The sequence below is a fragment of the Dendrobates tinctorius genome, unplaced genomic scaffold (assembly GCF_039654945.1).
Source record: "Dendrobates tinctorius isolate UK_male_01 unplaced genomic scaffold, ASM3965494v1 ptg000297l, whole genome shotgun sequence".
Lineage (NCBI taxonomy): Eukaryota > Metazoa > Chordata > Amphibia > Anura > Dendrobatidae > Dendrobates > Dendrobates tinctorius.
The window spans coordinates 3,572,501-3,584,606 of NW_027361964.1; the positions used below are offsets into that span (position 1 = coordinate 3,572,501).

The window sequence follows — 12,106 nt, forward strand, 5'->3', positions numbered from 1 at the left end:
AGGAGGCGGAGGACATGTGGCACACTTACAACCTGCTGCAGGCGGGTGACAGTCTGCGCGCGTCCACTATCAGGTGAGGACAGTCTGGTTGTGCCGCACTTCAGTCTTGGGGTCATGTCGACGCTCTGACATGGGGGGGCGTCTCTGGGGGAAAGCTGACGCTCTGACTTGGGGGCGTCTCTGGGGGAAAGCTGACGCTCTGACTTGGGGGCGTCTCTGGGGGAAAGCTGACGCTCTGACTTGGGGGCGTCTCTGGGGGAAAGCTGACCCTCTGACTTGGGGGCGTCTCTGGGGGAAAGCTGACGCTCTGACTTGGGGGCGTCTCTGGGGGAAAGCTGACCCTCTGACTTGGGGGGCGTCTCTGGGGGAAAGCTGACGCTCTGACTTGGGGGCGTCTCTGGGGGAAAGCTGACCCTCTGACTTGGGGGCGTCTCTGGGGGAAAGCTGACCCTCTGACTTGGGGGGGCGTCTCTGGGGGAAAGCTGACGCTCTGACTTGGGGGCATCTCTGGGGGAAAGCTGACCCTCTGACTTGGGGGCGTCTCTGGGGGAAAGCTGACGCTCTGACTTGGGGGCGTCTCTGGGGGAAAGCTGACCCTCTGCCTTGGGGGGGCGTCTCTGGGGGAAAGCTGACCCTCTGCCTTGGGGGGGCGTCTCTGGGGGAAAGCTGACCCTCTGCCTTGGGGGGGCGTCTCTGGGGGAAAGCTGACCCTCTGCCTTGGGGGGGGCGTCTCTGGGGGAAAGCTGACCCTCTGCCTTGGGGGGGCGTCTCTGGGGGAAAGCTGACCCTCTGCCTTGGGGGGGCGTCTCTGGGGGAAAGCTGACCCTCTGCCTTGGGGGGGCGTCTCTGGGGGAAAGCTGACCCTCTGCCTTGGGGGGGCGTCTCTGGGGGAAAGCTGACCCTCTGCCTTGGGGGGGCGTCTCTGGGGGAAAGCTGACCCTCTGCCTTGGGGGGGCGTCTCTGGGGGAAAGCTGACCCTCTGCCTTGGGGGGGCGTCTCTGGGGGAAAGCTGACCCTCTGCCTTGGGGGGGCGTCTCTGGGGGAAAGCTGACCCTCTGCCTTGGGGGGGCGTCTCTGGGGGAAAGCTGACCCTCTGCCTTGGGGGGGCGTCTCTGGGGGAAAGCTGACCCTCTGCCTTGGGGGGGCGTCTCTGGGGGAAAGCTGACCCTCTGCCTTGGGGGGGCGTCTCTGGGGGAAAGCTGACCCTCTGCCTTGGGGGGGCGTCTCTGGGGGAAAGCTGACCCTCTGCCTTGGGGGGGCGTCTCTGGGGGAAAGCTGACCCTCTGCCTTGGGGGGGCGTCTCTGGGGGAAAGCTGACCCTCTGCCTTGGGGGGGCGTCTCTGGGGGAAAGCTGACCCTCTGCCTTGGGGGGGCGTCTCTGGGGGAAAGCTGACCCTCTGCCTTGGGGGGGCGTCTCTGGGGGAAAGCTGACCCTCTGCCTTGGGGGGGCGTCTCTGGGGGAAAGCTGACCCTCTGCCTTGGGGGGGCGTCTCTGGGGGAAAGCTGACCCTCTGCCTTGGGGGGGCGTCTCTGGGGGAAAGCTGACCCTCTGCCTTGGGGGGGCGTCTCTGGGGGAAAGCTGACCCTCTGCCTTGGGGGGGCGTCTCTGGGGGAAAGCTGACCCTCTGCCTTGGGGGGGCGTCTCTGGGGGAAAGCTGACCCTCTGCCTTGGGGGGGCGTCTCTGGGGGAAAGCTGACCCTCTGCCTTGGGGGCGTCTCTGGGGGTATTGCTGACCCTCTGACTTGGGGGGCGTCTCTGGGGGTATTGCTGACCCTCTGACTTGAGGGGCGTCTCTGGGGGAAAGCTGACCCTCTGCCTTGGGGGGGCGTCTCTGGGGGAAAGCTGACCCTCTGCCTTGGGGGGGCGTCTCTGGGGGAAAGCTGACCCTCTGCCTTGGGGGCGTCTCTGGGGGTATTGCTGACCCTCTGACTTGGGGGGCGTCTCTGGGGGTATTGCTGACCCTCTGACTTGAGGGGCGTCTCTGGGGGAAAGCTGACCCTCTGCCTTGGGGGGGCGTCTCTGGGGGAAAGCTGACCCTCTGCCTTGGGGGGGCGTCTCTGGGGGAAAGCTGACCCTCTGCCTTGGGGGCGTCTCTGGGGGTATTGCTGACCCTCTGACTTGGGGGGCGTCTCTGGGGGTATTGCTGACCCTCTGACTTGGGGGGCGTCTCTGGGGGTATTGCTGACCCTCTGACTTGAGGGGCGTCTCTGGGGGTATTGCTGACCCTCTGACTTGGGGGGCGTCTCTGGGGGAAAGCTGACCCTCTGACTTGGGGGCGTCTCTGGGGGTATTGCTGACCCTCTGACTTGGGGGGCGTCTCTGGGGGTATTGCTGACCCTCTGACTTGGGGGGCGTCTCTGGGGGTATTGCTGACCCTCTGACTTGAGGGGCGTCTCTGGGGGAAAGCTGACGCTCTGACTTGAGGGGCGTCTCTGGGGGAAAGCTGACGCTCTGACTTGAGGGGCGTCTCTGGGGGAAAGCTGACGCTCTGACTTGAGGGGCGTCTCTGGGGGAAAGCTGACGCTCTGACTTGAGGGGCGTCTCTGGGGGAAAGCTGACCCTCTGCCTTGGGGGCGCTCCATATGTTGAGTGGCGGTTTTTCGGGCGCGCTGCAGCAATGGCCGCTGTGACCTGGTAAGATCTCGTCTCTCTCACAGGAAGGTGACCACAGAGTCCTCGACGGGCAGCGTCGGCAGCAACCGTGTGCGGACCACCCTCACCATCTGTGTGCAGAACATTGACTTTGACTCCCAGGCGTGCCAGCTGCGGGTGAAAGGCATCAACATCCAGGAGAACCAGTATGTGAAGGTAGGAGGGGGCCGTGTGTGTGGGGGGCCCTGGCTGCGGGACCCGGGGCCTCATTCTCGCCTGTGTCTCTAGATGGGCGCCTATCACACCATCGAGCTGGAGCCAAACCGCAAGTTCACCCTGGCCAAGAAGCAGTGGGACAGCATCGTGCTGGAGAGGATCGGTGAGAGGTGGCGAGGGCGGGCGAGAGGTGGCGAGGGCCCCTGACCCTGTGCATGAGTGACCACTGCCTTCCCTCCACAGAGCAGGCCTGTGACCCCGCGTTTAATGCTGATGTGGCAGCTGTCATCATGCAGGACGGTCTCGCACACATCTGTCTGGTCACATCTAGCATGACCCTGCTCCGCGCCAAGATTGAGACCAGCATTCCACGAAAGAGGCGCGGAAACTGCTCACAACATGAGAAGGTTCGTCTCCACCCTCATGAGTGTCTGTGTGTCACGTCCCCGCCCCCGGCTCGCTCTGTCCCTCCCGCCCCCCGGCTCGCTCTGTCTCCTACCCTCCCGCCCCCGGCTCGCTCTGTCTCCTACCCTCCCGCCCCCGGCTCGCTCTGTCTCCTACCCTCCCGCCCCCGGCTCGCTCTGTCTCCTACCCTCCCGCCCCCGGCTCGCTCTGTCTCCTACCCTCCCGCCCCCGGCTCGCTCTGTCTCCTACCCTCCCGCCGCCGGCTCGCTCTGTCTCCTACCCTCCCGCCGCCGGCTCGCTCTGTCTCCTACCCTCCCGCCGCCGGCTCGCTCTGTCTCCTACCCTCCCGCCGCCGGCTCGCTCTGTCTCCTACCCTCCCGCCGCCGGCTCGCTCTGTCTCCTACCCTCCCGCCGCCGGCTCGCTCTGTCTCCTACCCTCCCGCCGCCGGCTCGCTCTGTCTCCTACCCTCCCGCCGCCGGCTCGCTCTGTCCCGCTCTCAGTCTTTTCTTCCTTCTCAGGCTCTGGAGAAGTTCTATGAACAAGTCATGCAGGGGATCATCCGTCACATCAACTTTGAGGGTGAGTGTTGTTTTCCTTTTTTTGCTCTGCGTCTTTCAGCGCCTCTGATCGCCGCGCCGCCTCTCTCCTTAGTGGTGAAGGTCGTCCTCGTGGCGTCTCCTGGGTTCGTCCGTGAACAGTTCTGTGAGTTTCTTTTCCTTCGAGCTGTGAAACAGGATTTGAAGACGATTCTGGAGAATCGCGGGAAATTCCTCCAGGTGCACAGCTCGTCCGGACACAAGCACTCGCTGACAGGTATGCGGGGGGGCTCGTCCGGACACAAGCACTCGCTGACAGGTATGCGGGGGGGCTCGTCCGGACACAAGCACTCGCCGACAGGTATGCGGGGGGGCTCGTCCCGGACACAAGCACTCGCCGACAGGTATGCGGGGGGGCTCGTCCGGACACAAACACTCGCTGACAGGTATGCGGGGGGGCTCGTCCGGACACAAGCACTCGCCGACAGGTATGCGGGGGGGCTCGTCCCGGACACAAGCACTCGCCGACAGGTATGCGGGGGGCTCGTCCCGGACACGAGCACTCGCCGACAGGTATGCGGGGGGCTCGTCCGGACACTAGCACTCGCCGACAGGTTTCCGGGGGGGCTCGTCCCGGACACGAGCACTCGCCGACAGGTATGCGGGGGGCTCGTCCGGACACTAGCACTCGCCGACAGGTTTCCGGGGGGCTCGTCCCGGACACGAGCACTCGCCGACAGGTATGCGGGGGGCTAGTCCGGACACGAGCACTCGCCGACAGGTATGCGGGGGGCTCGTCCCGGACACGAGCACTCGCCGACAGGTATGCGGGGGGCTCGTCCCGGACACGAGCACTCGCCGACAGGTATGCGGGGGGCTCGTCCGGACACGAGCACTCGCTGACAGGTATACGGGGGGCTCGCCCCGGACACGAGCACTCGCCGACAGGTATGCGGGGGGCTCGCGGCGCTCTGAGCAGTGCTGTACACTCCTCTTTACGCTGTGGGTACCCCCGGCCCGCTCTGTAATTAGCGGAGCGCCCCTTCCCTGGTGACTGACTGTGTTGTTATTGTAGAGGTTCTGTGTGACCCGGCTGTTACCGCCCGCCTGGCAGACACCAAGGTGAGTGTGTCCCCAGCCCTGCACCCTGCCGTCACGGACTACTTCTCCCATCCTCCCACCGGGGGTCTCTGACTGCTGCCCCTTTGCCCACTACAGGCGGCCAGTGAAATAAAAGCCCTAGGAGATTTCTACAAGATGCTGCAAAATGAGCCGGAGCGGGCGTTTTACGGGTGAGTCCTCTGCGCCTCCTGCCTCGCCCGTCTCCTGCTGTCTCTGCCAGAAGCCCTTATCTCAGCCGCGCAGGTCGGGTCACGACAGAGATTTCTGCATCCCCCAAGGGTATCAGCACCTGCAGAGCCTCATCGTTGGTGCCGCACCTTCGTCCCTGGCACTGAGTACAGAGGGCACCCGCCCTGCCCTGCGGAGAGCACCCCTAACAATCCGCTGCCCCTCTACTACTACTCCCACCATCCTCACTGCGGATACATCCTGCCATGTTATGTCTTCTAGGATTAAACACGTGGAGCGAGCGAATGAGGCGCTGGCCATCGACACCCTGCTGGTGACCGACGAGCTCTTCAGGTACCCAGGGCTCTCCCCCTTCGCGCTGCCTCTGTCCTCTGCGGTGCTGACTCTCTCCCCCCTCACGTTGTCTCTGTCCTCTGCGGTGCTGACTCTCCCCCCCCCCCCCCCCCCCCTCACGTTGTCTCTGTCCTCTGCGGTGCTGACTCTCTCCCCCCTCACGTTGTCTGTCCTCTGCGGTGCTGACTCTCTCCCCCCTCACGTTGTCTCTGTCCTCTGCGGTGCTGACTCTCTCCCCCCTCACGTTGTCTCTGTCCTCTGCGGTGCTGTCTCCCCCCCCCCCCCCCCCCCCCCCCCCCGCGCTGTTTGTCCTCTGCGGCGCTGTCTCTTCCCCCCCCCCCCCCCCCGCGCTGTTTGTCCTCTGCGGCATTGTCTCTCCTCCCCCCACGGCGTTGTCTTTCTCCTCCCCACGCGGCGGTGTCTTTCTCCCTTCCCCCCCGCGGCGTTGTCTCTCCTGCGGCGTTGTCATTTCCCCCCTGCGGCGTTCTCTTCCTCCCTGTCTCTCCCCCCCCTGCAGCGTTGTCTCTCCCCCGTGGCGTCGTGTCTCTCCCCCCCCCCCCCGTGGCGTCGTCTCTTCCCCCCCCCCCCCCCCCCCCGTGGCGTGTTCTCTCCCCCCCCCCCCCCCCTGTGGCGTGTTCTCTCCCCCCCCCCCCCTGTGGCGTTCTCTCCCCCCCCCCCCCCTGTGGCGTTGTCTCTCCCCCCCCCCCCCCCCCTGTGGCGTTGTCTCTCCCCCCCCCCCTGTGGCGTTGTCTCTCCCCCCCCCCCCCCCCTGTGGCGTTGTCTCTCTTCCCCCCCCCCCCCTGTGGTGTTGTCTCTCTCCCCCCCCCCCTGTGGTGTTGTCTCTCTCCCCCCCCCCCCCCCTGTGGCGTTGTCTCTCCCCCCCCCCTGTGGCGTTGTCTCTCCCCCCCCCCCCCGTGGCGTTGTCTCTCCCCCCCCCCCCGTGGCGTTGTCTCTCTCCCCCCCCCCCCCCCCCCTGTGGCGTTGTCTCTCTCCCCCCCCCCCCCCTGTGGCGTTGTCTCTCCCCCCCCTGTGGCGTTGTCTCTCCCCCCCCTGTGGCGTTGTCTCTCCCCCCCCTGTGGCGTTGTCTCTCCCCCCCCTGTGGCGTTGTCTCTCTCCCCCCCCCCCCCCCCGTGGCGTTGTCTCTCTCCCCCCCCCCCCTGTGGCGTTGTCTCTCTCTCCCCCCCCCGTGGCGTTGTCTCTCTCTCCCCCCCCCTGTGGCGTTGTCTCTCTCTCTCCCCCCCCCCTGTGGCGTTGTCTCTCTCTCTCCCCCCCCCCCTGTGGCGTTGTCTCTCTCTCTCCCCCCCCCCTGTGGCGTTGTCTCTCTCTCTCCCCCCCCCCCCCGTGGCGTTGTCTCTCTCCCCCCCCCCCCCCGTGGCGTTGTCTCTCTCTCCCCCCCCGTGGCGTTGTCTCTCTCCCCCCCCCCCGTGGCGTTGTCTCTCTCCCCCCCCCGTGGCGTTGTCTCTCTCCCCCCCCCCGTGGCGTTGTCTCTCTCCCCCCCCCCCGTGGCGTTGTCTCTCTCTCCCCCCCCCCCCCGTGGCGTTGTCTCTCTCTCCCCCCCCCCCCCCCTGTGGCGTTGTCTCTCTCCCCCCCCCCCCCCTGTGGCGTTGTCTCTCTCCCCCCCCCCCCCCTGTGGCGTTGTCTCTCTCCCCCCCCCCCCCTGTGGCGTTGTCTCTCTCCCCCCCCCCCCCTGTGGCGTTGTCTCTCTCCCCCCCCCTGTGGCGTTGTCTCTCTCCCCCCCCCCCCCCTGTGGCGTTGTCTCTCTCCCCCCCCCTCCCGTGGCGTTGTCTCTCCCCCCCCCCCCCCCTCCCGTGGCGTTGTCTCCCCAACCCCCCCCCCCCCCCTCCCTGTGGCGTTGTCTCTCCCCCTTGCACCGCTGTGTCCTAATTCTGCAGTTCTTCCACAGACATCAGGACGTGGCAACTCGCAGCCGTTATGTGAGACTTGTGGACGGTGTGAGGGAGAACGGAGGAGCGGTGAGGTGAGAGCAGCAAGCGGCGGCGTCTCCTGCCCATTCGCCTTTCAGAGATTGACTCACCTCTCTTCATTTTCTCTGTCAGAATTTTCTCCAGTTTACATGTCTCCGGAGAACGTAAGTGGCCTTCAATGGTTGGGACCGGTGGCGGACATGACGCGTCGTGTCAGCAGTAGCTTGTGCCACAATGGATTGGTTTCTGGGACACTTTTCTCTTACCAGAACTGAACCAGCTGACGGGGGTCGCGGCCATTTTGAGGTTCCCGGTGCCAGACCTGTCGGATGATGAGTCAAGCTCTGGAGAGGACTAGCTGTGTCGGGGGACGAGGGCAGCTCTGGAGAGGACTAGCTGTGTCGGGGGGACGAGGGCAGCTCTGGCGAGGACTCTCCGTGTCGGGGGGACGAGGGCAGCTCTGGCGAGGACTCTCCGTGTCGGGGGACGAGGGCCGCTCTGGAGAGGACTAGCCGTGCCGCCGGACGAGGGCCGCTCTGGAGAGGACTAGCCGTGCCGCCGGACGAGGGCCGCTCTGGAGAGGACTAGCCGTGCCGCCGGACGAGGGCCGCTCTGGAGAGGACTAGCCGTGCCGCCGGACGAGGGCCGCTCTGGAGAGGACTAGCCGTGCCGCCGGACGAGGGCCGCTCTGGAGAGGACTAGCTGTGCCGCCAGCCTGCCCTCAGCTCGTCACTGATAACTAGTTGGGAGGTCAGACCTCTGCGTCGGGGGGGGGGGGGGGGAGGTCTATTGCCTGCGATGATGAAATAAACAGTGCCGCCTGGTGATAAACTCCCCGTGTATAGATTATACTTATGGTGACCTGCAAAAATGCCCAAATTATGGAGTCCTTGTCCTCAATCACTTCACCAAAGCCACCTGGCCTAGTCCTGCTCTCATGGTAGAGGGATTGAAACAATGTGTCAGACAATCCTGTGAGTAGCATGTCCTCTGCTGTCAGAAGAACTGGGCCTGGAGCACTGAGATGATGGTAGGCGCGAGTGTGGGCGGCATTCTGAGACCCCTGCTCCAGATGATTGGGTTAGTGACTGCATATGTTCTCCCCCACTCTGTTGAATGGTATGATCCATGTGATCGAGTCTTTGTTCTGTAGGATCACAGTACCTGTGGCTGTGCCGAGAATATCTCTGCGTTCGTAGCAGCATGTAAGAAAACTTGATCACATCCTCCCTATGTTACCCAGAAAAGTCATATGTGACCAACAAGCCGTGCGATGCCGGAGGAGCCCAGGCTGAGCCCATGCCAGGATAATGGTCTTCAGGAGAATAGAGGGCTCCGTGCGCCGCCAGGCCCCACCACAGACCTGATTGCCCCCATAATGACACTCGACTTTGGGGCAGGTGGTGCTATTCTTGGCTGTGCCGATGTTAGCTGGTCATTGCCTTTCTTCTTGGCTTTTGTGTGGAGGACGGAGGCTCTGTGGCCACCACCATTTTGTTTCTCTTCGTGTTGTTGTGGTCTGCTTCTTTCCCTATCTCGGTGGTCGGCTCTGGCCCTGCCCCTGCTGTGTTTAGATCTGCAGGTGAGACGCTATAATATTTGGAAAAGGGATGGAAAGATCTGACATCTGTCTCTTAAAAGAACTGAATGGCAGGCCAGACTCCAGGCCCAAATGTAGGAAGGGCAAAATGAAAAGCAGGTGGAAGACCATTGGTGAGGTCTGATTAGTTATGCAACAGTGGGAAACGACTTTCTACTAATGGTGGGAAACGCGAGAATAGGAAGGCTTCCTATGTCAGAACATGGTCTAAACAACATGACCTCCAGAACTGCGGCCTCAACAGCCGGAGCGACTGAGAATTGTGGTGGAAGAGAGCACCCTAGGTTCTGGAAGATCCGAGAGTTTCTAAGGAGTGCCTGTGAGGACGTTGATTATACTAGGGCCTTCAGGGGCGATGAGAATGAAGGGCACTCTTTGTCTTGATATTCTTGACCATCCTGGAGATTGGTGGCAAGCGCTGGAATGGGTACAGGAGGGAGAACTGAGGCCAAGGGATTACCAAGGCGTCATTGCCATTTGCTAGCGTGACACATGATCTGGAGGTGACAGGCGGAATCTTGTGATTTAGACTGGACTCTATCAGGTCGACTTCGGGAATCCCTCAAAGGAGACAAATGTCATGGGAGACTGATAAGTTCAGAGACCACTCGCCAGCGGCGGGACCCTCTCCACTGAGAAAATCGGCCCAGTTATCCACTGTGTACGGCCAAGATCATAACCGAATCTGCAGCACTTATGCCAACACTGCTTGTCTTAGGGTTCCTCCTTAATGGATCATGTATGTCAGCGCTCTGGCATTGTCGGTTTGGACCCAAAACGAATGCTGTCTCCATATTAATGTCTATGGATGTACAGATACCAAATGTAAATTTTTGGTGAAGAATCAACAATAAGTGGGACACAATTGTGAAGTTGGAGGAAATGTATTGGTTATTTTACATTTTTGTGGAAATTCAAAAACTGAAAAGTGGGGCGTGCAATATTATTCGGCCCCTGTAACTTAATACTTTGTTGCGCCACCTTTTGCTGCGGTTACAGCTGCAGTCGCTTGGGGTATGTCTCTATCAGTCTTGTACATCGAGAGACTGAAATTCTCGCCCATTCTTCCTTGGCAAACAGCTCGAGCTCAGTGAGGTTGGATGGAGATCATTGGTGAACAGCAGTTTTCAGCTCTTTCCACAGATTCTCGATTGGATTCAGGTCTGGACTGTGACTTGGCCATTCTATCACCTGGATAGGTTTATTTGTGAACCATTCTGGGTCGCCCTCCCAGGGCCGTGGGGTACTCGGTACCGGGCCGGTGTCAGGGGGATGTGTCACAGCAGCGGTGACCCGGTCCGTGGCCCTGGGCGCCCAAGCAATGGGGGATGTAGTTAATGAAATGTAGTTAATGGAATAGTTTGTGACACCACCTGTGGTGCTCGGCAAGGGAGGTGTTAAGCCGACGCTGCATGCAGATCCGCTGGGACTGATGGTGTGGTGCAGCAAAGATGGTGTAGCTCCCAACAGATGGAGCTGTAGTCCCAGGGCAGTGTAGGTGCAATGGATGAAGAGAGGCGCTGAATGAAGGGAGGACACCGGAGCTTGCAGTTCCAAAGCTTTACTCAGTCTGTAGCAAACACAGATGCCTGCCTCCAGGCCGTGTCCTCCGGGTCAGAGACTCAGTCAACCTCCAGGCAAGATGGTAGGCTCCCCTCCAACACTCCGCCAACATGTACCTTTCTGAACGTCTCCTCTATAGCGCCTTTAAGTGTGAAGATCTCCTAGTACTGAGTTACACTGGAGTTCCTCCTGACAGATGTTCCCAAGAACTCTACTTGTACGGCAGACAGCTGTAGCCTGCTTCGGGGACTCCCTTCTCCTGAGTCCCAGCTCTCTATACAGTTGCTGTTGTGCCCCAAGTCTTAGGTGGGAGTAGTGCATTTACAGCCAATTACGCCACCGGTGTCTGCTGCAGAACCATAAGTGTCCATACAACCTCGGGGACCGGGCCCCGGCCTTGCGCTTAGAACCTATAGGCAGGGTGCTTCCTTCCAACCCACGTCCTCTCTGTTCTATTCTCCTTCGTTCCGTACTAATCTCTTTCTTATGGATGCTTAGGTTACAGATCAATGTCCTTCTTCCTCCTTTCCCATGCCAGCTGGCTCAGATCACTGAGGCAGCTGCAGCACTCCTTCCTCCATCCCTTCTCCCAGGGATCCTCACTCCTGTATGAGTGACTTCCTTCCCAACTGTCCTCCTGTCAGACTGACCTGTCATCCTACACTTTCCCACTCTTTTATGTATCTTAACTCCACCCACTTCCCAGCACGTCCAGTGTTCCAAGCAGGGAACCACCAAAGGTGCTCTACTCTCTAATCACTGAGCCGCAATGTGGTTGTGCAGAACTACCCTGTTGTGTGGGGTGCGAGTGTTGAAGTGTGGAAAGGAGTTCCCACCTTACCTGGATGGTGGGGTACCACACCTGGAGAGAAGGTGCAGTACCTCTGTGGCGACTGAGCCTCAGGGGCGCCACATACCCCCCCCCCCCGTTAAACACAGCACGTCCGCGGGCTGCTAGGCAAACAAAGTTGACAGTACAGGAACATACAAAATTTTGCAATGCTGAAAACATTTCTTATACTATAACTTCCCAATATGAGATGCACTGTTTCTTGAACGTTGCAAACAATTCCTATTTATCTATCCAAAATTCTAAGTCAAAAGTGCAAAATTTCTTTTTCTACTCAATTCAAAGTGCTGTCATCTGTTACTCACTATACATTTCTTTCTTTTCACGGTCTCTTCTAGACTCTGGATGACAACCGTAACTACCTGGTTCGTCACATAAAATTTTCAATTCTTTATTCAAATCCTTCATATACTTCAATATAAAAGCCATTTACTATCATAAGACACATTATCAAATATTTCACAGTAAAACATTGTCAAATTCTTGTAAGTGCTCGACACCGCTCCCAGCCGGGATCTCTTGCAGTGTCCTTTGAGGTAGACTTCTATTCTTCGAAAAGTGTCTTTATGTAAAACCAAGAGAGGGCACCTAAAGAGGTGCAGCTATTTACAATAAAGTTTGTGATGCACTCCAAGTTCATGATCACAGAAGTTCAAATTAGAAGACGCTGCCAATCAATAACTAGGCAACCAAAAGTGCCAACAAAAAAAACATAATGAACAAAAGAAGGCACAACTGTACAAATAAACCCTCCTGGGTAACAAAATTGTTAA

At 60.3% G+C, this 12,106-nt stretch overlaps 1 protein-coding gene across 2 annotated transcripts in view; it reads left to right on the plus strand.

Moving 5' to 3' along the window:
- Window positions 1-10,564, plus strand: part of PELO (pelota mRNA surveillance and ribosome rescue factor) — a 13,557-nt gene extending 2,993 nt beyond the window's left edge. The window contains exons 2-14 of one of the 2 annotated variants that reach the window (XR_012226953.1): window positions 1-73; window positions 2,659-2,809; window positions 2,882-2,972; window positions 3,053-3,216; window positions 3,734-3,794; window positions 3,867-4,028; window positions 4,827-4,873; window positions 4,970-5,043; window positions 5,324-5,395; window positions 7,299-7,373; window positions 7,453-7,484; window positions 7,590-8,070; window positions 8,105-10,564. The exon at window positions 1-73 is cut by the window's left edge and continues 20 nt beyond it. Coding sequence is in view for 1 of the 2 variants with exons in the window: in XM_073560539.1 (XP_073416640.1) it covers window positions 1-73; window positions 2,659-2,809; window positions 2,882-2,972; window positions 3,053-3,216; window positions 3,734-3,794; window positions 3,867-4,028; window positions 4,827-4,873; window positions 4,970-5,043; window positions 5,324-5,395; window positions 7,299-7,373; window positions 7,453-7,484; window positions 7,590-7,678 (1,091 nt within the window). In the remaining variant the exon portion in view is untranslated. Of the gene's footprint in view, window positions 74-2,658; window positions 2,810-2,881; window positions 2,973-3,052; window positions 3,217-3,733; window positions 3,795-3,866; window positions 4,029-4,826; window positions 4,874-4,969; window positions 5,044-5,323; window positions 5,396-7,298; window positions 7,374-7,452; window positions 7,485-7,589 lie in introns of both variants that reach the window. The other variant, XM_073560539.1, reaches the window with a different exon arrangement.
- The last annotated feature ends 1,542 nt before the right edge of the window (window positions 10,565-12,106 follow it).